Genomic DNA, 25884 nt, shown 5'->3' with positions numbered 1-25884 from the left:
CTGTCTTCAATACAATAATCCCAAGCAAGCTTGTCACCAAACTCCGAGACCTAGGAATCAACACCTCCCTCTGCAACTGGATCCCTGACTTTTAACAAACAGACCGCAATCAGTGAGGATAGGCAGCAATACCTCCAGCACGATTATTCTCAACACTGGTGCCCCACAAGGCTGCGTCCTCAGCCTTCTATTCTGTGTGGCCAGATTCTGCTCTAACTCCATCTACAAGTTTGCAGATGATACCACCATTGTAGGCCGTATCTCAAACAGCGATGAGGCGGAGTACAAGAAGGAGATAGAGAGCTTAGTGGAATGGTGTCATGATAACAACCTTTCCCTCAATGTCATCAAAACAAAAGAGCTGGTTATTGACTTCAGGAAAGGGGGTGGTGTACATGCACCTTTCCGCATCAACAGTCCTGAGGTCGAGAGGGTTGAGAGCTTCTAGTTCCTGGGAGTGAACATCACCAATAGCCTGTCCTGGTCAAATCATGTAGACGCCATGGCCAAGAAAGCTCACCAGCGCCTCTACTTCCTCAGGAGGCTAAAGAAATTTGGCATGACCCATTTGACACTCACCAACTTTTATCGATGCACCATAGAAAGCATCCTATCCGGATGTATCAGGGCTTGGTACGGCAACTGCTCTGCCCAGAACTGCAAGAAACTGCAGAGAGTTGTGGACACAGCCCAAAGCATCACGGACACCAGCCTCGCTTCCTTGGACTCTGTGTTTACCTCTCACTGCCTTGGTGAAGCAGCCAGCATAATCAAAGACCCCACCCACCCGGGTCATTCTCTCTTCTCTCCTCTCCCACAGGGTAGAATATACAGGAGCCTGAGGGCACATACCACCAAGCTCAAGGACAGCTACAACCCCACTGTGGTAAGACTATTGAACTGTTCCCTTACACGATGAGATGGACTCTGACCTTACGATCTACCTTGTTGTGACCTTGCACCTTATTGCACTGCACTTTCTCTGTCGCTGTGACACTTTACTGTTATTGTTTTTACCTGTACTACATCAATGGACTCTGTACTAACTCAATGTAACTGCAATGTGGAATGAATTGACCTGTACGAACCGTATGCAAGACAAGTTTTTCACTGTACCTCGGTACAAGTGATAATAATAAACCAATACCAATACCAAGCCGAATGCCCCACCGCAGTGCCGAGAGACATTCACTGTTTGTCAGTGGCTCCTTTTATCAAGATTCACTCAGCTCGGACCTCACAACCGGACGCAGAGTTGGGAATTTATTTTCGGGGACACATACGAGTGATTCCGGAGATCGGGGGGGCGGGTTTAGCTTCACATATTGACGGAAGAAGTGCTTCTGAGGAGTGGAGACTTTAAACAAGGTGGTTTTGTGTGCAGAGTAACGAGGAGATGGCTCCGGGACCAGTGGACACCAGGTTTAAATATCTTTGCAAAATAATCCAAGGCGGTGCCAGCGTTTTGGCGCTGCTAGATCTCCTTTGTTTTGTCTCTGTCTCCCCCTCTCTGTCTCCCCCTCTCTCTCCCAATGCTCTCCCGGCTGGCGGATCGAACACCCGACCAGGCGTCGACGCTGTGGCCCTTCCCCCGGCAGAGACATCGCCTTTGCCCCCGCTCCAGCCTCCTCTCCCCGCACAACTGAAAACTCCATTCACCCAGCTCGACTGAAGGCTCCTCCGTTCGGAAGCCGGAACCAGCTCCTCCCGCCGCAGAACCGCACCTCCCGTCTGCATTAAAACAGGACAATCCCAGAGTAGGAGGGACAAGCAGCTGAGCACAGCGGGGCAAGCAGCAGCGGTCCTGGCAGAGGGGGACATCGTGTCGGGCCCGCGTCAGATTTTGCTCAAGTCCCGGGACCCAGATCTGGATCGGAGGTGGAGGGAGGAGAGAGGGAATGAGGAGGGCTGAGGAGAGAGACACGCCGGAGTGGGGAGGGGGAGGGGAGAAGGAGGAGTGAGAGAGCCGGGACTGCCCCAACATGACGTCCCTGAAGTTTCTGCAGGTCTGCACTGGGTCCAAAGCCCCACCTTGGGGCCAAACACCACAGCCTGAGTGTGGATAAACCCCCCGCCCCGGCGCTGCGGTCCTACCTGCCGGCGGGAGCCGTGCGTGGGGAAGGCCCCGTCCTTGGCACAACACGCTCCGTGCAAACACAGGGAACTCCACCCGCTGTAATCCGGGGGCGGAATAGACAGCGGGAGGAGAGGCTGGGGGTGGGGGTAGAGGCTGTGGGTGGGAGGAAACGCTGGGGGGAGAGGCTGGGTGTTGGGGGAGACGGTGGGGGGAGGTGCCCTCTAGTTTTAGACTCCCCTACCCTGGGAGGGGGGGTGGATGGAGACAGACAGTGACCGTCCACCTTATCTACACCCCTTGTGGTTTTATAAACCTCTATAAGGTCCCTCCTCGGCCTCCTTCGCTCCGGGGAAAACAGTCCCAGCCTGTCCAGGCTCTCCTTATAACTTAAGCCCTCCGGTCCCGGCGACATCCCTGTGAACCCTGTCCCTGCACATGACATCCTTCCTGCAGAATGGCAACCGGAGCGACACACATGATCCCAGTCCGGTCTCACCAAGAGCTTCCGCAGAATCTGGTATCAACAGCGGAGTTGAAAACGTCACATTGAGTGCAAGGAGACACATCAGGTGCCTGTTCTGTACCCGTGTCTGCGTCCATCGTGTCTGGGCCCTCGATCTGTGGGCAATCCCTCTGGGATCTGGCTCAGAACGAGCCAAGCACAAATTCCTGCTCCCAATCACTCACAGTGACCCGTGGGTGAGAGGGTTCCTGCCTCAAGGAGCACTGAGTTAGAGACAGAGGAGGAATCAGACAGGGTTCCTACTCCCTGTCACTGCCCAGTTACCCCTGGGGTCAGAGAGGGGGAACCAGCAGGAGCTCTTGCTCCTGAACACTGTCCATTCAGCGGGTGTCGGAGTGAGCAGGTTGGTTTTCAATGCATTCCCGCACAAACAACTTGGTGAGCTGTCCCAGAATAATTCACCCGTCTGCTCTGTGGGTGAATGCGACCTGTGTGTGTGCCGTGTATTTGCATCATTGTGATAGTGGCTCTTTGTTGTCCCAAACACAGGCAAATTAGTTCCTCTGGTGAGGCACAGCTGGAGGTGGGGTTTTCTGCACAGCTGGGATGGGGAGCAGGAACCCTGGCTGACTCCCCCCCCCCCTCACTCTCTCACCCCGGAGTCACTGGGTAGAGATGGGAAGCAGGAACCCTGAGTGATTTCCCCTCTCTCTCCCAGAGGTCACTGGGCGGTGACGGGGAGTAGGAATTTGTGCTTGGCTCGTTCTGAGCCAGATCCCAGAGGGATTGCCCACAGATCGAGGGCGCAGACACGATGGACGCAGACACGGGTACAGAACGGGCACCTGATGTGTCTCCTTGCACTGTGAAATGTGGGCCAGAACTGTTGCTGAGGCCTGTGGTTCCAGCAAGAGCTGCAGCACGTGTTTCACAGTTAATAAAATATCTCTTTGTGTTTGATTTCTCTCTCTCTACCTGCCCTCATTCATCTCGATCACTGACAGGTTTGTAAAATAAGGGTGAGGCCATGGTTGCTGAGGCATTCTCAAATGGAAATGTTCTCTCTGCCCTGTTTTTGAAGAGAAATTTAAGATGCCAGAATCGGAAGTAATTCCAGAAACTGTTGGACAATTCAGCAGGTCAGGCAGCATCTGTGGAAAGAGAAATAGAATTAATGTTTTAGTTTGGAGACTGCCCTTTTATCTGATTGATTGTTTGAAGAATCGTAAATTATTGAGCAGAGTTAGCATAGCCTTATGAAAGAGAAATTTACCAGTACCCATTTAAAAGTGAGACAAGAGGAATTTCTTCTCTCAGAACCTTGAGGCTTTGCAACATCTTGCTACAGAGAACTGTGTGGCAGAGCCCTTGGGTATATTTCAGGTTTGGATAGATTGCTCATCATTCCCGAATCAAGGGTTCTGGGGACAGGGCAGGAAAGTCACATGATCCTGCTGAATGGCAGAGCAGGCTTGAGATGCTGAATGTTCTACTCCTGTTCCCACTTCCTGTGGGTTTAATGGTGTATTTATCCCTTCCCCATCTTTTCTGCAATTTAAAACTTGTTTTCTCACTTTCTCGGTTCTGACAAAGGGTTTCCAACCCGAAACATTATTTGTTTCTCTTTCCACAGATGCTGTTTCACCCATGTCCAGCATTTTCTATTTTTATTTCAGATTTCTGGCACCTGCAGATTTTCTCATTTTGCTGCTTTCTCTGATGGCCTGGCCCAAGCTGAACTCCAGGCCCCAGCTGGTGAATGACTTTTGCTGGGACCGTTTCTGGAGCCCTGGGGATTGTGGGGATAATAAACCAACACCAATACAATCACCAAGTCAATCACCAAGTCCATCACCATCCAGAACCAAAACATTGACTGTCCATTTCCCTCCATGGATGCTGCCTGACCCACTTTGAGTTCCTCCAGCTCCCTTATTTATTGCTTCAGATTTCCATCATCTGCAGTCTTTTGTGTCTCCATCTGCAGAAAGAGGGAATGTTTTGGCTTTGATACCCCTTTTAACAGTGAAAGACAGAAAACACATTGAATTTTAGTGGCAGAGTAGGTGAGGGAGGCAACGGGTAGACCAAAGGGAAGTGGCAGAAATGGCCCATTCTGATTATAGATGGAAAGACAACCAGAGATTTTGATGCCAGTCTGGATGCTGCAATGTTCCTAGATGGAAGATGATGTTGTTCCTCAAGCTTGTGTTTGTCATTATTATAACAGCTCGCTACAGACACTAGAATATCAGCTGAAATACTGCCCTGTACCTATTGATGACTTTAAAAAATTTCTCTTACAGGATACAACTAGCAGAGGATTTGGTTATGGGAATCTCAAACACAACATCAGCGAATTCACACTGGGGAGAGGCCATTCTCCTGCTCAACATGTGGGAAGGGATTCTGTCAGTCATCCAAGTTGATGACACACCAGCAAGTTCACATTAGGGAGCGGCTGGTTGCCTGCCCTACATGTGGGAAGGGATACACTGCGCCATCCAATCTGGTGAAGCACCAGCGAGTTCACACCAGGGAGAGGCTGTTCTCCTGCTCAATGTGTGGGAAAGGCTTCACTATGTTATCCAACCTGAAGACACACCAGCGAGTTCACACTGGGGAGACGCTGTACACCTGCTCCGAGTGCGGGAAGGGATTCACTCAGTCGTCCCATTTGCTGTCACACCAGAGAGTTCACACTGGGGAGAGGCCCTTCTCCTGCTCAACGTGTGGGAAAGACTTCACTTCGTTATCCTGCCTGAAGACACACCAGCGAGATTACACTGGAAAGAGGCCGTTCTCCTGCTCAACGTGTGGGAAAGTCTTCACTGTCTTATCCAGCCTGAAGACACACCAGTGAGTTCAAACTGGGGAGAAGCCGTACACCTGTTCCGAGTGTGGGAAGGGATTCACTCAGTCATCCAATCTGGTGAAGCACCAGCGAGTTCACACTGGGGAGAGGCCGTTCTCCTGTTCAACGTGTGGGATAGGATTCACTGTGTTACCCAGCTTGATGAGGCACCAGCGAGTTCACACTGGGGAGAGGCCATTCTCCTGCTCAACATGTGGGAAAGGATACACTCTGTTATCCAGCCTGAAGACACACCAGCAAGTTCACACTGGGGAGAAGCCATACACCTGCTCCTAGTGCGGGAAGGGATTCACTCAGTCGTCCCATTTGATGAAACACCAGAGAGTTCACAATGGGGAGAGGCCCTTTGCCTGCCCTACATTTGGGAAGGGATTCACTACATTATCCATTCTGGTGAGGCACCAGTGAGTTCACACTGGGGAGAGGCCGTTCACCTGCTCTGAGTGTGGGAAGGGATTCCCTTGCTCATCTGACCTGCTGCAACACCAGCGAATTCATGCTGTTGAGAAAGATTAAATATGCTGCCAGCTCAATATACAACCATCACTGCTACTGAAATCTAGCGCAAATTCACACGTGTTGCAGATGTTCACAGGGGTCGGATTTTGTCGACGCTGCTGATCTCGCCCAGGATTGAACCCTGGTCATTGGGCACAGTTGATTTTCTTTTGTAATCTCTGTAACTGAGTTAGAGTTCAATGTTCTGGATCTCTGATTAAAATAAAGCAGTTCTGTTTGAAATACTTTATCTGAGGCCCTTCCTGTCTCTGCAATGCACACAATGAACAGTAGAAAGAGAGGCCATTCAGCCCATCTGGTGTCTTCCAGTGTTTCTGCTCCACACCAGCCTCCTCCCATCTCACCCAGTATGAATATTGAGGAATAGAGAGATGCAGCACAGAAATGGGCCCTTTGAATCACTGAGTCTGCACTGATTATTAACCAGTCATTTACTCTGATCTGACATTAATACATTTTAAAAATTCTGCCCACATTTGCATTGACCAAAGCCTGCTTCACCCCCACCACCAGCAGATTCTACTAATCACCCACACATTAGGGACAATTTACAGTACTTTAATAACCTTTCAGCCCACACCTCTTGGGACGTGGGAGGAAACCCACACAGTCACAGGGAGAAGGTGCAAACTCCACACAGTCAACATCCGAGGTCGGGATTGAACATTGTCAACGTGAGGCAGCAGCTCTACGAGCTCTGTGCTCATTCGGCTTCCCATTCAATGCATTCCTGTCGTTCACCTCCATCCCTCCGTGTGGTGACACGTTCCACATTGTTAAACTGTGTGGGTGAAGTGCTTCCCCCGGAATTTCCTGCAGGACTTTCAGCAGTTTGATGGCAAAGACAACAGCTCAGCAGGGGTCTTGTCCCAGATATTAGAGCAGCACAGCTAATAGAGCTGCTACCTTGCATTGACAGGAGCCCAGGTACAATCCAGATCTTGGGTACTGGCTGTGTGGGTGTTCTCCCTGTGACTAGGAATTTCTTCCAGGAGCTCCAGTTTCCTCCCACGTCCCAAAGACATGCTGGTTGGTAGGTCAATTGGCTGCTGTAAATTGCCCGCTGTAAATTGCCCTTGGTGAGTGGGAGAAGTTGGGGAGAGTTGACAAGAATGTCGGGAGAATTTTAAAAAAAGGATGAATGTGGGATCAGTGTGGAGTTGTGGACTGTGTCGGCCTGTTTCTGTGCTGTATCTTTCTGTGACATTCCCCATCCATCAAGCCTCGGGGAGAAAGTAATGGTGTTTAACTCTAGTTTTTTTTAAATTTAAGATATCTTTATTAGTCACATGTACATTGAAACACACAGTAAAATGCATCTGTTGCGTAGAGTATTCTGGGGGCAGCTCCATGCCACTGGTGCCAACATAGAACGCCCACAACTTCCCAACCTGTCCGTCTCTGGAATGTGGGAGGAATTCGGAGCACCCGGAACAAACCCACGCAGACACAGGTTTAGACGGGGCAGAGTTTGTTAAGTGTGTCCAGGACAGATTCCTGTCACAGTATGGTGACAGGCCATCAAGAGGGAATGCCATATTAGATCTAGTAGTAGGTAATGAACCGGGTCAGGTGACAGATCTCTCAGTGGGTGAGCATTTTGGGGACAGTGACCACTGCTCCCTAACCTTTAGCATTGTCATGGACAAGGATTCGAGCAAAGAGGACGGGAAAATATTTAATTGGGGAAGGGCAAATTATGACACTATAAGGTTTGAACTTGCGAGTGTGAATTGGGTTGACAATTTTGAAGGGACATGTACTATGGAGATGTGGTTGTTGTTCAGGGATCTCTTGCAGGATGTTAAGGATAAATTTGTCCCCGTGAGGCAGAGAAAGAATGGCAGGATGAAAGAACCATGGGTGACAAGAGAGGTGGAACATCTAGTTAGGAGGAAGAAGGCAGCATACATGAGGTTTAGGCAGCAAGGATCAGATAGTTCTCTTGAGGAATTTAGGGTAGCAAGGAAGGAACTTAAGAAGGGGCTGAGGAGAGCAAGAAGGGGACATGAAAAGGCCTTGGCAAGTTGGGTTAAGGAAAACCCCAAGGCATTTTTCACATGTGAAGAGCAGAAGGATGACGGGAGTAAAGGTAGGACCGATTAGGGATAAAGGTGGGAAGATGTGCCTGGAAGCTGTGGCAGTGGGTGAGGTCCTCAATGAATACTTCTCTTCAGTATTAATGGAGGGGAGGGGCCTTGATGACGCTGAGGACAGTGTTGGTGAGGTTAATGTTCTAGAGCACGTGGATATCAAGAGAGAGGATGTGTTGGAGCTGTTAGAAAATATTAGGTCAGATAAGTCCCCGGGGCCTGACGGAATATTCCCCAGGCTGCTCCGCGAGGTGAGGGAGGAGATTGCTGAGCCTTTGGCTATGATCTTTGAGTCCTCATTTTCCACGGGAATCGTACTGGAGGATTGGAGGGTGGCAAATGTTGTCCCCTTATTCAAAAAGGGTAGTAGGGATAGTCCAGGGAATTAATCGACCATTGAGCCTTACGTCTGTGGTGGCCAAACTGTTGGAAAGGATTCTTCGAGATAGGATGTATGGGCATTTAGAGAATCATGGTGTGATCAGGGACAGCCAGCATGGCTTTGTGAAGGGAAGATTGTCTCACAAGCCTGATAGTGTTCTTTGAGGAGGTGACCGGAGAGATTGATGAGGGTAGTTCAGTCGATGTGGCCTACATGGATTTTAGTAAGGCATTTGACAAGGTTCCACATGGTAGGCTTCTTCAGAAGGTCAGGGGGCATGGGATCCAGGCAAGCTTGGCCATGTGGATTCGGAATTGGTTTTCCTGTAGAAACAGAGGGTTGTGGTGGAGGGAGTTCGTTCAGATTGGAGGGCTGTGACTAGTGGTGTCCCACAAGGATTGGTTCTGGGACCTCAACTTTTCATGATTTTTATTAATGACCTGTATAATATGGTAGAAGGGTGGGTTGGCAAGTTTGCAGACGACACAAAGGTTGGTGGTGGTGTGGATAGTGTAGAGGATTGTCAAAGATTGCAGAGGGACATTGATAGGATACGGAGCTGGGCTGAGAAGTGGCAGATGGAGTTCAATCCAGAGAAGTGTGAGGTGGTACACTTTGGAAGGACAAACTCCAGGGCAGAGTACAAAGTTAATGGCAGGATTCTTGGTAGTGTGGTAGAGCAGAGGGATCTGGGGGTTCATATCCACAGATCCCTGAAAGTTGCCTCACAGGTGGATAAGGTAGTTCAGAAAGCATATGGGGTGTTAGCCTTCATAAATTGAGTTTAAGAGCTGCAAGGTAATGATGCAGCTCTATAAAACTCTGGTTCAACCACACTTAGAGTACTGTGAACAGTTCTGGTCGCCTCATTTTTGGAACGATGTGGAAGCGTTGGAAAGGGTGCAGAGGAGATTTGCCAGGATGCTGCCTGGTTTAGAGAGTATGCATTATGAGGAGAGATTAAGGGAGCGAGGGCTTTACTCTTTGGAGAGGAGGATGATGACAGGAGACATGATAGGGGTGTACAAAATATTAAGAGAATAGATAGAGTGGACAGCCAGCGCCTCTTTCACGGGGCACCAATGCTCAATACAAGAGGCAATGGCTTTAAAGTAATGGGTGGGAAGTTCAAGGGAGATATCAGAGGAAGGTTTTTTACCCAGAGAGTGGTTGGGGCATGGAATGCACTGCCTGGGGCTGTGGTGGAGGCAGGTACATTGGTCACATTCAGGAGATTACTAGATTAACATATGGAGGAATTTAAAATAGAGGGATATGTGGGAGGAAGGGGTCAGACAGTCTTAGGTGAAGTTTAAAGGTTGGCACAGCATTATGGGCTGAAGGGCCTGTTTTGTGCTGTACTGTTCTATGTTCTATTAAACCGGAGCACCCGGAGGAAACCCACGCAGACACAAGGGGTAAAGATTTCACGACACACGTCAGTGATAATAATCGTGATTCTGATTCAGCTCTAAACTGCACTTCACAATTTTAATTAACCACCTTATCACACTCCAATCCCACCTCCCTCCTCCCCCTCCTCCCCACCCCCTCTCACCGTCCCCCCTCACTCCCCTTCACCCCTCCTTACTACCTCCCCTTCCCCCCTTCCTCTCCTCTTGCCCTTCCCCTTTGCTGCCCTTCCCCTCCCCTCTCCTCCCCTCTCATCTCCGCCCCTCTCTCCACAAGGATCGCTCATCCGTGACTCCCTTGTCAGCTGGTCTCTCCTCACCCATCCCCCTCCCGGCACTTATCCCTGTAACCGCACCAAGTGCTACACCTGCCCCTGCACCTCCTCCCTCACCACCATTCAGGGCCCCAGACAGTCCTTCCAGGTGAGGCCGTCCTTCACCTGTGAATCCACCGGTGTCATTTATTGCATCCGGTGCAGCCTCCTCTACACCGGTGAGACCCGACACAGATCGGGGTATCGTTTTGTCGAGAACCTTCACTCCATCCGCCTACCAGCCGGGATCTCCCGGTGACCTGCCATTTTAATTCTACTTCCCATTCCCCCACCCACATGTCTGTCCTCGGCCTCCTCTACTGCCGAGGGGAGGCCAGACGCAGATTAGAGGAAGCGGTGACCACTCCCCTCTGTCCCGTTCTCCCTCATCCCACTGAGCTTCCGATAGTTCACTTCCATTCGATCTCACTTCTGCTTCTGTTCTCTCACTTGTTCAGTTAACGCACAGATTTGCTCTGTTGATGTTTTCGTGTCTCTGTCCCACGGACTGTGTAACCTGTCACAGTTCTCCTTTTCCTTTTCACTTGCTCATCATCTGATCTTTTATGTTTTTCACAGTCCACATCGTGCTGGTCTTGTAACTGAACACGTTCCTTCATTCTTCATTGTGATTGGACTGCTGGTGTCCATCCAGTTTTCCCCTTCCCCTCGGGAATTCTCTGGATCTTACCCCATGCACGTTTAATATTATCCAGCAGCCGGACCCCATCAGACTCAGCATTGGTGGGATATTTTGTTCTGATTTCTTCACGGCTTGGTACGGCAACTGCTCTGCCCGGGATCGCAAGAAACTGCAGAGTTGCTGACACAGCCCAGTGCATCACAGACACCAGCCTCCCCTCCTTGGACTCTGTCTTTACCTCTCGCTGCCTTGGTGAAGCAGCCAGCATAATCAGAGACCCCACTCACCTGAGTCATTCTCTCTTCTCCCCTCTCCCATCAGGCAGAAGATACAGGAGCCTGAGGGCACGTACCACCAGGCTCAAGGACAGCTTCTACCCCACTGTGATGACTATTGAATGGTTCCCTTATACAATGAGATGGACTCTGACCTCACTATCGACCTTATTATGACCTTGCACCTTATTGTCTACCTGCAATGTACTTCCCTGTAGCTGTGACACTTTACTCTGCATTCTGTACTGTTTTACCCTTGTCCTACATCAATGCACTGCGTAATGAATTGACCTGTACGAACCGTATGCAAGACAAGTTTTTCACTGCACCTCGGTACAAGTGACAATAAGAAACAAATACCAATACCAATAATCTTATCCAGTTGGTATATTTTGTTTGGATAAGAACTCAAACCCTCAGTCATCTATTCACAAGTAAGAACTTGTAAGGAGAGAGTTAAATTTTCCAGAAGTCAGATTTGATTCCACCTTAGTTTTTTCTAAAGTGTGTGAGACAAAATAGTGTGAGCTGGGAATGTGGGGAATGTTTTGAGAATGTCGCGGGGTGCTGATCAGCCTTGAGAGGAACATGTTTTCTAAACAGTGAAAAACATGTTTTTCCCCAAAACCTTATGTCTTTAAGTTATGTGCCTCAGCCAAAGGTCCCAAGAGATATGAAGGTACCACTTGGTACCACGGAAAAGTAGTGGGGGAAGGGAGGGTATACAAATGGGGCTACTTCTCTGTGCAAATCAGGATCTCAGTTTAGGCTGGAATTGCGACCGGGTGCTGTGAGAGAGACAGAGAGAGGGAGAGAGGGAGAGAGATAGAAAGAGAGCAAGAGAGAAAGATAGAGAGAGAGAGAGAGAAAGAGAGAGAGACACAGAGACGTAGAAGAGGCTGTTGGGGAACTGATTTCCCTCTTGCATCTGCAGTAGATCAATTCATTGACTGATTGATTGATTCTTTCCCTCTGTATTTCGGTGAAGTGGTTAATGAGTGGACTTTATATAATTCTAATAAAGTCAGTTTTTATAACCCTTAACATGTGTAACATGCCTCCTTTATTTGCAAATACCTCTGTGTTGAATCAGGAAAGAACAAGGAATGAATTTTAAAATATTCTCGTTACAAATGAAATGATCTGCATGGATGGCATGCAAATCAAAGTTTTTCACTGCACCGCAGTACGAGTGGCAATAATAAACAACTTAGCAATGATTATTTCAATGCCCTTCCAATGGCAGGGATTGTTGGGATACTGGTTCAGTGCCAGATGTTGGATCATCCCATTAATGTGAGAAGTTGTAGGATTGTGCCAATGTGGATAATCATTTTGTCCCTTCATTCCTAGTTTTTGGCAGATTACTCTTCCGATGTCCTGTGAAGTGTTTGCAGTTGTTGTAATGCCCCCTTATTGGAGGTTGGTGTTGTAGTACGCAGCCCACACGAGTCGATGCTGTTATCTGAGCTGCCTGCTTGGATGTAACTTTTATGCTTGCTGAGGCACCAAGGGATGAGTGCACTGTGAAAGGAATGTTAGGGGTCATATGTCTGCTCCCTTGTAATTGCCAAACTCTAGATGTTCCAAAGAGTTTGCCCCTATCTTTACCCTTTTACAATCAACGTAGCCATATTTCTCCCAGCCTGTCTCTGGGCATGCCTCTGTACATTCCCGACACTTATTAACACTGTTCATCTTTTGTCTCTGCTTCAAATAAAGCCATCTCTTACCCCCCCCCCCACACAACACTCTCTCCCCCACCTCTCTCTCTCTCTCACTCTCCTCTGCATTCTTCTTGAGATTCTCCATTTCCACCCACCTTTGTGTCATCCACAAACTTTGATTGCACTTTGCATTTAATTCCCTCATCCAAATCTTTTCTACATCATTGGTATTGGTTGGTATTGGTTTATTATTGTCACTTGTACCGAGGTACTGTGAAAAACGTGTTTTGCATACCGTTGGTACAGGTCAATTCATTACACAGTGCAGTTACATTGAGTTGGTACAGAGTGCATTGAGGTAGTACAGTTAAAAAAACAATAGAGTATTCTCTTTAAAAATGAAAGTGATTTGTTTCTCCAAAAATTTTAAGAAGTCTTTATCAGATAGCGAAGTTAGATTAAAACGCCATGATCTGTTTATTCGAGGGAGTCCGGGGAGATTTAAAGATAAAAACACAGGAGCATGGTCTGAAAGAGCAATCTCTTTCTATTCACAGGATCTGATTGATGAAATCATTTGACTGTCAATAAAAAAAAAATCAATCCTGGAATATGTGTGATGAACATGAGAGAAAAATGAGTATTCCGTCTTCTGGATGTAAAAAACGCCAAACATCAGTAACTTTATACTTCTGATTCTCCTAAAGATGATACTGTAATGAACAACTTTTTCGAACAATTCATATTTCTACACTCTCTGCTGCTAATTGAAAACAATTGGATAAATTTATTACTCATGAGGAAATCGCCGAGGTTATACAGTTCATGCACTCTGGAAAGACTCCGGGTCCTGATGGATTTCTGGGAGAATTCTATAAGGCTTTCTCCTCATTGCTTATACCTTATTTAAGTTTTGTTTTTTCGGATTCTTTCAAATTGGGAAGGTTACCACAATCCTTTTATGAAGCCTCCACTTCACTTATTCTTATGAAGAATAAAAACCCAATGCAATGTTCTTTGTACAGACCAATTTCTTTACTGAATGTTGATGTTAAAATTTTATCTAAGGTTTTGGCTCATAGATTAGAAAATATTTTACCATCAATTATATCTGATGATCAGACGGGGCTTATCAAAAACCGTTATTCCCATTTTAATATTCGTCATTTATTGAATATTATTTATTCTCCCTCTAGATGCCGAGAAGGCCTTTGATCGGGTCGAATGGAGTTATTTATTTAAAACCTTAGAGAAATTTAACTTCGGGCCCGATTTCATTCAATGGATTAAATTACTTCATTTATCTCCTTCTGTTCTTACTAACTTTCAACTTTCTGAACCTTTCAAGCTTCAACGTGGAACCAGACAGGGATGCCCTTTGAGCCCTTTGCTATTTGACCTGGTCCCAGAACCTTTAGCTATCGCTTTTCGAGAATCTACAGATATTGCCGGTATCTTTAGGAGAGGTACCACACACAAAGTTTCGCTCTATGCTGATGATTTACTGCTCTTCATTTCTCATGTTGAGACTTCGTTACCTTCTCTGCTTTCTTTACTTTCCCGTTTTAGCCAGTTTTCAGGATATAAAATGAATTTACACAGGAGCGAACTTTTCCCTTCGAACAATCTGATGCCATTCGACATTAACCTTCCTTTTAAAACTGTAAGAAATCATTTTACCTCTTTGGGTGTAACTATTACTAAAAATTATAAACACTTTTTTATTTAAAGAGAACTTTCTTGCTTTACTGAATTATGTGAAAAGGGTCTTACCAAATTGGTCACCCCTCTCTAGATCGTTGATTGGCCGCATTAATTCTGAATATTTTACCTAAATTTATGTATCTATTTCAGGCTTTACCTGTTTTTATTCCTAAGTCTTTTTTTGATTCTCTTGACTCAATTATCTCCTTACATATGGGAAAATAAACCTCCTAGATTAAATAAAGTTCATTTTCAGAAAGCTAAAAATAATGGAGGCTTTGCCTTACCCAACTTTAGGTTTTATTACTGGGCAGTCGATATAGGAAATCGTACTTTTTGGTTACATCACATTAATCATGAGGCCTGTCAACTGTGGGTTTCTTTGGAAGCTAATTCTGTTCAAAAATTTTCTATTATTTCTCTGCTTTGCTCTTCACTTCCTTTATCAATAAATAAACTAACTGATAATTTGGTAGTTAAACATGCTTTGAGGATTTGGCTACAATTTAGAAAATACTATGGTTTATTGAGATTTCTTTGTCTCGTCCCATTTTTGCTAATTTTTTCTTTAAACCTATTACTGACAAAGTTTTTAAAGAATGGGAAAGATAGGGTATTACTTGTTTTCAGGATCTGTTTGTTGGAGGAAATTTCTTAACGTTTGAACAATTGTCAACGAAATATAATTTGCCAAAAACTCACTTTTTTCGATATTTGCAAATTAGAGATTTTCTCCGATCTCCAGTACATACCTTCCCTTTAAGTCCTGATAAGAACTTACTAGATGTAATTTTTAATTTGAAGCAGTTTTATGATGCTTCAGTATCTAAGACTTATGGTGGGTTATCAGGAACGAATAAGGTCCCTTCAGACAAAATTAAAAATGCAGGGAAATTCAATGCTTAGAAACTCATTGCCTCTCTTTGTATCCGAACTGGTCACTTCTGCTGTCGATCATCTACCTGTAACATTGGAAAAACAAAGGACGGCAGATGCTGGAATCTGGATGATAAACACGATGATGCTGGAGGAACTCAGCAGGCCAGGCAGTATCCGTGGAGAAAAGCAGGCGGTCAACGTTTTGGGGTCAGGACCTTTCTTCAGAACTGAAGACAGGAAAAGGGGAAGCCCAATATACGGTAACTAGGGAGAGAATAGGTCCCTTTAGGCATCAATGCTGTCGTCTGTGTGTGGAACCACAAGAGAGGGGCGAGATCTTAAATGAATATTTCTCATCTATATTTACACAGAGGTCCTGCAAGCTAAGGAATTAAGGGATACGAGTCGTGATGTCTTGGGACATATCGTCATTACAAAAGAGGAGGTGCTGGCAGTCTTAAAGCATATTAGGGTGGACAAATCTCCAGGGCCTGACCAATTTCATCCCAAGACCTTGCAGGAAGAATAGGAAAGAAATTGCATGGGCCCTGGCAGAGTTATTTGCATCTTCCTTAGCCAGGGGTGAGATACCAGAAGTCTGGAGGGTGTGCCTTTATTTCAGAAGGGCTGCAAGGACAAGCCAGGGAACCACAGGCCAGTGAACCTAACATCAGTGGTGGGAAATTACTGGAGGGGATTCTGAGTGACAGGACCTACCAGCGTGTGGAAAGGCAAGGACTGCTAAGGGACAGTCAGCACGGCTTTGTGAATGGGAAATCGTGTCTCACAAACATCACAGTGTTTTTCATCACAGGCGGAGGACTGTGCCGGGCTGCCGAGTGGGGAGCAGGCGCAGTCTGGCTCTTTGGCAGTTGCAGACACGATAAGACCGCAGATGCTGGAATCTGCTGCAAAAAGGCTTGTGCATAATCAGTGCAGACTCAGTGAGTCAAATGGCCCATTTCTGTGCTGCATCTCTATATTCCTCTGAATATTCATACTGGGTGAGATGGGAGGAGGCTAGTGTGGAGGAGAAACACTGGAAGGCACCAGATGGGCTGAATGGCCTCTCTTTATACTGTTCATTGTGTGCATTGCAGAGACAGGAAGGGCCTTAGATAAAGTGTTTCAAACAGAACTGCTTCATTTTCATCAGAGATCCAGAACATTGAACTCCAACTCAGTTAAAGAGATCACAAAAGAAAATCGACAGTGCCCAATGACCAGGGTTCAATCCTGGGCGAGATCAGCAGCGTCGACAGACTCTGACCCCCATGAACACCTGCAACACTTGTGAATTTGCGCTAGATTTCAGTGGAAGTGATGGTTGTATATTGAGCATACAGCATGTTTAATCTTTCTCCGCAGTGTGAATTCGCTGGTGTTTCAGCAGGTCAGATGACCAACGGAATGCCTTCCCGCACTCAGAGCAGGAGAATGGCCTCTCCCCAGTGTGAACTCGCTGGTGTCTCAAAAAATTGGACGAATCAGTGAAACCATTCCCACATTCGGAGCAGGTGTACGGCTTCTCCCCGGTGTGAACCCGCTGGTGTCTCAGCAGCTGCGACGACTGAGTGAATCCCTTCCCGCACATTGAGCAGATGAACGGCCTCTCCCCAGTGTGAACTATCTGGTGCCTCAGCAATTGGGACGACTGAGTGAATCCCTTCCCGCACTCAGAGCAGGTGTATGGCTTCTCCCGAGTGTGAACACGCTGGTGTATCAGCAGCTGAGATGACTGAGTGAATCCCTTCCCGCACGTTGAGCAGATGAATGGCCTCTCCCCAGTGTGAACTATCTGGTGCCTCAGCAAATGGGACGATTGAGTGAATCCCTTCCCGCACTCGGAGCAGGTGTATGGCTTCTCCCCAGTGTGAACTCGCTGGTGTATCAGCAGCTGAGACGACCGACTGAATCCCTTCCCGCACATCGAGCAGATGCACGGCCTCTCCCCGGTGTGAACACTCTGGTGTATCAGCAGCTCAGATGACCGAGTGAATCCCTTCCCACACTCGGAGCAGGTGTACACCTTCTCCCCGGTGTGAACCCGATGGTGTATCTGCAGTTCAGATGACCGAGTGAATCCCTTCCTGCACGTCAAGCAGTTGAATGGCCTCTCCCTGGTGTGAACCTGCTGGTGCCTCAGCAAATGGGATGACCGAGTGAATCCCTTCCCGCACTGTGAGCAGGTGTACGGCTTCTCCCCAGTGTGAACTCGCTTGTGCCTTGTAAGGTGGGATAACTGAGTAAATCCTTTCCCACACGTTGAGCAGGAGAATGGCCTCTCCCCAGTATGAACTCGCTGGTGCTTCATCAGGCTGGATGACCGACTGAATCCCTTCCCACACGTTGAGCAGAAGAACGGCCTCTCCCCAGTGTGAACTCGCTGGTGCATCATCAGGTTGGATAACTGATTGAATGCTTTCCCACATGTTGAGCAGGAAAATGGCCTCTCCCCAGTGTGAACTCGCTGGTGCATCATCAGGCTGGATAACTGAGTGAATCCTTTCCCACACGTTGAGCAGATGCACGGCGTCTCCCCAGTGTGAACTATCTGGTGCCTTAGCAAATGGGACGACCGAGTGAATCCCTTCCCACACTCAGAGCAGGTGTAAGGCTTCTCCCCAGTGTGAACTCGCTGGTGTATCAGCAGCTGAGACGACCAACTGAATCCCTTCCCGCACGTCGAGCAGATGCACGGCCTCTCCTCGATGTGAACTCGCTGGTGTTTCAGCAAATGGGACGACTGAGTGAATTCCTTCCCGCACTCATAGCAGGTGTATGGCCTCTCCCCGGTGTGAACCCGCTGGTGTATCAGCAGCTCAGATGACCGAGTGAATCCCTTCCCAGACTCTGAGCAGGTGTATGGCTTCTCCCCAGTGTGAACTCGCTTGTGCCTTGTAAGATGGGATAACTGAGTAAATCCTTTCCCACATGTTGAGCAGGAGAATGGCCTCTCCTCAGTGTGAACTCGCTGGTGCTTCATCAGGCTGGATGACTGACTGAATCCCTTCCCACACGTTGAGCAGAAGAATGGCCTCTCCCCAGTGTGAACTCGCTGGTGCATCATCAGGTGGGATAACTCAGTGAATCCTTTCCCACACGTTGAGCAGGAGAACGGCCTCTCCCCAGTGTGAACTCGCTGGTGTGCCTGCAAGTGGGATGACCGAGCAAAGCCCTTCCCACACTCTGAGCAGCGGAATCTGTGGGAAGAGAAACAAATAATGTTTCAGGTTGGAAACCCTTTGTCAGAACCGAGAAAGTGAGAAAACAACTTTTAAATTGCAAAATAGATGGGGAAGGGATAAATACACCATTAAAACCACAGGAAGCAGGAACAGGAGCAGAACATTCAGCGTTTCAAGCCTGCTCTGCCATTCAGCAGGATCATGGCTGAATTTCCTGCTCTGTCCCCATATCCCAACCTGAAATATACCCAAGGACTCTGCCACACAGTTCTCTGTAGCAAGATGTTGCAAAGACTCAAGCTTCTGAGAGAAGAAATTCCTCGCCTCACTTTTAAATGGGCACTAGTAAATTTCTCTTTCATAAGGCTATGCTAACTCTGCTCAATAAGTGATTGTTTGAAAAACCATAAATCAGGTAAAAGGGCTGTCTCCAAACTAAAACATTAACTCTATTTCTCTTTCCACAGATGCTGCCTGACCTGCTGAATTGTCCAGCAGTTTCTGGTTTTACTTCAGATTCTGGCATCTGCAATTTCTCTTTAAAGACAGGGCAATGAGAACGTTTCCGATTGAGAATGCCTCAGCAACCCTGGCCTCACCCTTAGTTTACAAACCTGTCAGTGACCGAGATGAATGAGGGCAGGTAGAGAGAGTGAAATCAAACACTAAGAGATATTTTATTAACTGTGAAACACATGCTGCAGCTGTTGCTGGAACCACAGGGCTCGGCAACAGTTCTGGCCCACATTTCACAGCGTGAACATTGCCTTGTCTCCAACTGCCTTTGTTAGTCTATTCACCAGAAAGGTCGATAAAACATAGAACGAGGCTCATGTTGCCGAAGTGAAGCCAATCAGAGATGGTCCTTTTTCCCCCTCACCTTTCCCTCCCTCCCTCCCTCCCTCCCTCCCTACATCTATCCCTCCCCTCCCCCATCTCTCCCCATATCTATCCTTCCTCCTCCATCTCTCCCTCCCCTGCAACTATTCCTTCCCCACTCTCCCATCTATCCCTCCCCCAGCCCCCGTATATCACTCTCCCATCCCACCCCCTCCCGCACCCAAGCTTCTCTGCGTTCCTTTTGCTCTCTCCCAGGTCTAACGGAAGGGTCTCGGACTTGAAAAGTTCCCTGTTTCTCTTTCCACAGACGCTGCCCTCACCTGCTGAGGGCTTCCCGCACTCACTGGGTTTGCTTTGATTTCAAGCAGGAAAGTGCCCGGGTCCCCCGTGTGGAGCGGGAGGGGGAAGGGGAGGGAAAGGCCGGGACTGCTCAGTGTGGCCGCCCGCAGTGATCCTGCAGCCCGCACGGATTCTCACCCCAACCGTGGGCCGGACCCCGGACTCGACGAAACTTCCGGGTCCAAGGTTGCGCTCAAATGACGTCACCATTGCGCGCCTGCGCTGTGGGCTCGCTCACTGCAGCCAGAGCGCTTTCTCGGTCGCGGTGGCTCTTGGGTAAATTCGGCTGCCATGCGAACCAACCTGAACAGCGCCTTTAAATAGCTTCGTTCTCCACCGCAAATCATTCTGCCGACAATAACTGTGTGATGAAGGAAACACTGTTGTCAGTCTATGCACGGAAAGCTCCAGAGATCTATCCTCTGAGTTACAAACGATGTCCCTGAGTTATCTCATCAGGAGACACAATATCAGGCAACCTATCAGACCAGTCAAAGCAGAAAATGTCAGGAATCAGCCAGGGGTCCTGCTCCCTGTCACCGCCCAGTGACCCCTGGGTTGGAGAGAGAGGGGGAATCAGCCAGGGTTCCTGCTCCCCATCTCTGCCTAGAGACCTCGAGGTGAGAGAGAGAGAGGGGGGGTGGAATCAGCTAGGGTTCCTGCTTCTCATCTCTGCCCAGTGACCCCTGGGTTAAAGAGAAAGAGGGGGAATCAGCCAGGGTTCCTGCTCCCCATCCCAGCTGTGCAGAAAACCCCACCTCCAGCTGTGTCTCACCAGAGGAACTGATTTTTCTATGTTTGGGACAACAAAGTGCCGCTATCACAATGATGCAAATACACGGCACACACACAGGTCGCATTCACCCACAGAGCAGACGGGTGAATTATTCTGGGACAACTCACCAAGTTGTTTGTGCAGGAGTGGGGTGAGGACGGGAATGGGAACGGGATCGGGACCGTAGGGGGTTGGGGGGGAACGGGACCGGGGTGGCGGAGGTGGCGGTGGGTTGACGGGGCTGGCGATCTCTTACGCAGCCGCAGTGGCACGGCTTAGGAGCGGATGTGCGCAGGCGCAGTAATTTAGCAGTGGAGCGTGGTGCGCAGGCGCAGTGACGCTGCTGTCGGCCGGGGGTCCGGTAAGTGGGGAATGGGGGGGGGGGGAGATGAGGGGGAAGGGGCAGGGGTGGGGGCACCGAGGGGCAGTGGGAGGGGGAATGAGGGGGAGGAGGCGGGAATGAGGAGTTGGAGGGGGGAGAAGGGGTTAATGTGGGTGGAGGGAGTAATGAGGGGGGAATGTGATGGGAGGGGAAATGGGGGAGGGGGAAGGGGCAGAGGGGATAGCGGAGAGGGGGAATGGGGAGGGGCGATGAGAGGGAAGGGGCGGGGTTTGGGGGAATGGGGAGGGGGTGAGGACAGAATGAGGGAGGGGGAATAAGGGAAGGGATGTCCAAATCGTAGGTAACAGCTACAGTTGGGACTGAGGTCAAAAAACTTGTCTTGCAAACCGTTGGTACAGGTCAATTCATTCCACAGTGCAGTTACATTGAGTTCGTACAGAGTGCATTGAGGTAGTACAGGTAAAAACAATAACGGTACAGAGTAAAGTGTCACAGCTACAGAGAAAGTGCAGTGCAATAAGGTGCAAGGTCACAACAAGGTAGATCGTGGGGTCAGAGTCCATCTCATCGTTTAAGGGAACCGTTCAATACTCTTATCACAGTGGGGTAGTAGCTGTCCTTCAGCCTGGTGGTACGTGCCCTCAGGCTCCTGTATCTGGGATTGGGAGTTCTGGGAGCCTGCCCGAGTCCCCTGACCCTCCTGCAGACACAGGTCTGTAGACACTGCGTGGGGTGGAAGACTCACTTCAGTACTTGAGGGTCCTGAGATCTGTGTACCAACGTGGAGCAAACTCCCCTCTCAATCCCACGAACAGAATTCCTTCTCATCGAATGAGGAATCTGGGAAGTGCCTTAAGTTATAGAGTCATGGAGGGGGTGAGGACAGAACAAAGGAGGGGGAATGAGGGAAGGGAAGGTGAGCAGGACTCGGTTGCCTGATGGCATGAGGTCCCCCAGCCCGCAGGCGGAGGGGGTGCGGGACCGGGCTGATCCGGAAGGGGCTGATCCCCTCAGCTGGGAGGGAACTCTCTGCTCTCCCCACCTCACCCCAGTGGCTGGGAGCCCGTGTGGGGAGGGTGAGGGGTGGACATCCCCCGTCCCTTCACCTCTCCCCCTGGTCAATGACAGGGTCCATGCTGTAACAGGTGGAAGGAAGATAAAGTGCTCAACATCTGCCCAACATGGGTTAAATGTAACGTGTGACTGGTCGCCTTCAACGTGGTCTGTCCACAGTTCCAGAGGGGTATTCGGGCAATGACCTGGCACCACCCTCTCACATGTTATCCATTGAGAAGGCAGACAGTACTTCAATACAGGGAAGGCACAGGATCTTTGGTCTGAAGTATTAACCCAAAACGTTGACAATTTCTTTCCCCACAGATGCTGCTCAACCTGCTGAGTTCCTCCAACAGATTGTTTGCTGCTCCAGGTTCCAGCATCTGCCGTCTCTGGTGTTGACATTAACTCTGTTTCTCTTTCCTCAGATGCTGCCTGAATTGGTGATTTGTTTCCAGCATTTTCTGTGTTTTTTCCTGATTTCCAGAATCTGCAGATTTTTTTATTTGCATTTATAAAATTTTAATTTCACAGGGGAAAATAGGCTGGAATGATAGAAAAATGGAAGGCTATGTGGGAGGGAAGAGTTAGATAGATCCTAGAGCAGGATAATACATAGGCACAACATCGTGGGCCGAAGGGCCTGCACTGTGCTGTAATGTTCTAAAGAAAACATGTCTGGATGAACAAGGGGTATAAATGATGCTTTCAGCAGCAGATAAACTGGGCCGGTGGTAGTCAGGTAATGTTACGGTGATGAAATTCAGCCGTAAGTAAAAACTCAGGTCTTTGCCAGACACATCATCAAGGCTGCGAACGGTCAGGCTCAGCTTTCAACGATCTCCTGGGAATGGGGCCAGTGAGCTGAGTGGCGGGGACCAAAGACACTGGCTTCAGGCTTCACACGGTTCGCTTGCAGAACATTTCCGCGCGTGAAACATTGGGTGTTGGTTGAACATTGTGATAGATCTGGGTCACCGGACACATTGGAGAGGTAGAGCTGAATGTCATCAGCCGACACATGGAGCCTGATATTGTGTCTCCTGATGAGATAACTCAGGGACATCGTTTGTAAATCAGAGGATAGATCTCAGGAGCTTTCCGTGCATAGACTTACAACAGTGTTTCCTTTGTCACACAGTTATTGTCGGCAGAATGATTTGCAGTCGAAAATGAAGCCATTTAAAGGCGCTGTTCAGGTTGCTTTGCATGGCAGCCGAATTTAACCAAGAGCCACCACAGCCGAGAAAGAGCTCTGGTCGCAGTGAGCGAGCCCACAGCCTTGCAGAGAGGTTTGGGTGGGGGTGGGGGAGGGGGAGGGAGGGATAGATGGGGGTGTGTGAGAATGACGGGGTGTGGGGGAGGGATGGTTGGGCGTGGGATGGATGGGAAAGGGTGAGATTGGGGGGAAGGAAGGATAGATGGGGGAGGCACAGATTTGGGGGGGAGGAGGGATAGATGGGGAGGGAGGAATGGATGGAGTGATGGGGAAGGACAAATGGAGGAGAGGGGGAGAGATGACCTGTACGAACAGTATGCAGGACAAGTTTTTCACTGTACCTCGGTACAAGTGACAATAATAAACCAATACCAATGCAATCACCAAGTCCAACTCCACCAAGACCCAAAACACTGACTGTCCATTTCCCTCCATAGATGCTGCCTGACCCACTGAGTTCCTCCAGCTCCCTTATGTATTGCTTCAGATTTCCAACATCTGCAGTCTCTTGTGTCTCCATCTGCAGAAAGAGGGAATGTTTTGGGTTTCATACCCCTTTTAACAGTGAAAGACAGAAAACACATTGAACTTCAGTGGCAGAGTAGGTGAGGGAGGCAACGGGTAGAACAAAGGGAAGTGGCAGAAATGGCCCATTCTGATTATAGATGGAAAGACAACCAGAGATTTTGATGCCAGTCTGGATGCTGCAATGTTCGCAGATTGAAGATGACGTTGTTCCTCAAGCTTGTGTTTGTCATTATTATAACAGCTTGCTACAGAGACTAAAATCTCAGCTGAAATACTGTCCTCTACCTATTGATGACTTTTGTAAATTTCTTTTACAGGATCCAACAAGCAGAGGATTTGTTTATGGGAATCTCAAACACAACATCAGCAAATTCACACTGGGGAGAGGCCGTTCACCTCCTCAGCGTGTGGGAAGGGATTCACTCAGTTATCCTGCCTAATGAGACACCAGTGAGTTCACACTAGGGAGAAGCCGTTCTCCTGCTCAACATGTGGGAAAGGGTTCACTCAGTTATCCAATCTGAGAGTGCATCAGTGGGTTCACACTGGGGAGAGGCCGTTCTCCTGTTCAACGTGTGGGAAAGGATTCACTCAGTTATGCAGCCTGACGACACACCAGCGAGATCACACTGGGGAGAAGCCGTACACCTGCTCCGAGTGCGGGAAGGGATTCACTGGGTCGTCTGACCTGATGATACACCAGAGAGTTCACACTGGGGAGAGGCCATACACCTGCTCCAAGTGTGGGAAGGGATTCACTCAACTGTCAAATTTGCTGAGACACCACCGAGTTCACACTGGGGAGAGGCCGTTCACCTGCTCTGAGTGCGGGAAGGGATTCACTCGGTCGTCCCATTTGCTGAGGCACCAGCGAGTTCACACCGGGGAGAGGCCGTTCATCTGCTCGACATGTGGAAAAGGATTCTCTCGGTTAACCCACTTGACACAACACCAGCGAGTTCACACCAGGGAGAAGCCGTACACCTGCTCCGAGTGCGGGCAGGGATTCACACAGTTGGCCCATTTGCAGTCACACCAGCGAGTTCACACTGGGGAGAGGCCGTTCTCCTGCTCAACGTGTGGGATGGGGTTCGCCCATTCATCTGATGTGCTGAAACACCGGCGAGTTCACACCGGGGAGAGGCCGTTCACCTGCTCCGAGTGTGGGAAGGGATTCACTGGGTCGCACCATTTGCTGAGACACCAGCGAGTTCGCACCGGGGAGAGGCCGTTCATCTGTTCCGAGTGTGGGAAGGGCTTCCCTTGCTCATCTGAGCTGCTGGGACACCAGCGAATTCACACTGCGGAGAAAGATTAAACATGCTGTATGCTCAATATACAACCATCACTGCTACTGAAACCTAGCGCAAATTCACAAGTGTTACAGGTGTTCATGGGGGTCGGATTCTGTCGACACTGCTGATCTCGCCCAAGATTGAACCGTGGTCATTGGGCACAGTTGATTTTCTTTTCTCAGCCCTTTAACTGAGTTAGAGTTCAATGTTCTGGATCTCTGATTAAAATAAAGAAGTTCTGTTTGAAACACTTTATCTAAGACCCTTCCTGTCTCTGCAATGCACACAATGAATAGTATAAAGAGAGGCCATTCAGCCCATCTGGTGCCTTCCAGTGTATCTGCTGCACACCAGCCTCCTCCCATCTCACACACTGTGAATATTCAGAGATGCAGCACAGAAATGGGCCCTTTGACTCACTGAGTCTGCACTGATTATCAACCAGTCATTTACTCTGATCCTACATTAATACATTTTAAAAATTCTGCCCACATTTGCATTGACCACACCCTGCTTCACCCCCACCACCAGCAGATTCTACTCATCACCCACGCATTAGGGACAATTTACAGTCCTTTAATAACCTTTCAGCCCACACCTCTTGGGACGTGGGAGGAAACCCACACGGTCACAGGGAGAAGGTGCAAACTCCACACAGTCAACACCCGAGGTCAGGATTGAACATTGTCAACGTGAGGCAGCAGCTCTACGAGCTCTGTGCTCATTCGGCTTCCCATTCAATGCATTCCTGTCGTTCACCTCCATCCCTCCGTGTGGTGACACGTTCCACATTGTTGAACTGTGTGGGTGAAGAGCTTCCCCCGGAATTTCCTGCAGGACTTTCAGCAGATTGATGGCAAAGACAAGAGCTCAGCAGGGGTCTTGTCCCAGATATTAGAGCAGCACAGCTAATAGAGCTGCTACCTTGCAGTGACAGGAGCCCAGGTTCAATCCAGATCTTGGGTACAGGCTGTGTGGGGGTTCTCCCTGTGACTGGG

General features: G+C 48.8%; 2 protein-coding genes and 2 pseudogenes across 5 annotated transcripts in view; 2 read left to right on the top strand and 2 right to left on the bottom strand.

Annotated features, from left to right (window-relative positions):
- The window catches only part of LOC127576545 (zinc finger protein 239-like), a 257965-nt gene that overhangs the window by 164760 nt on the left and 67321 nt on the right, over positions 1-25884 (top strand). The window lies entirely within an intron of this gene.
- The window catches only part of LOC127576581 (zinc finger protein 239-like), a 55313-nt pseudogene that overhangs the window by 8808 nt on the left and 20621 nt on the right, over positions 1-25884 (bottom strand).
- Positions 1177-25127, top strand: LOC127576625 (zinc finger protein 585A-like; annotated as a pseudogene).
- The window catches only part of LOC127576544 (zinc finger protein 585A-like), a 59331-nt gene continuing 46419 nt past the window's right edge, over positions 12973-25884 (bottom strand). Inside the window, exons 1-2 of one of the 4 annotated variants that reach the window (XM_052027067.1) lie at positions 19652-19837; positions 12973-18506 (exon numbers count right to left, since the gene is read on the bottom strand). In XM_052027067.1, the coding sequence (XP_051883027.1) occupies positions 16655-18373 (1719 nt within the window). In that variant the 5' untranslated portion in view covers positions 18374-18506; positions 19652-19837 and the 3' untranslated portion in view covers positions 12973-16654. Of the gene's footprint in view, positions 18507-18615; positions 18697-19651; positions 19838-25884 lie in introns of those variants that run through there. The other 3 variants (XM_052027068.1, XM_052027065.1, XM_052027069.1) reach the window with 3 other exon arrangements.

The sequence above is a fragment of the Pristis pectinata genome, chromosome 12 (assembly GCF_009764475.1).
Source record: "Pristis pectinata isolate sPriPec2 chromosome 12, sPriPec2.1.pri, whole genome shotgun sequence".
Taxonomy (NCBI): Eukaryota; Metazoa; Chordata; class Chondrichthyes; order Rhinopristiformes; family Pristidae; genus Pristis; species Pristis pectinata.
The sequence above is the reverse complement of the archived record's forward strand: the minus strand, read 5'-3'. Positions and strand labels throughout refer to the sequence as shown.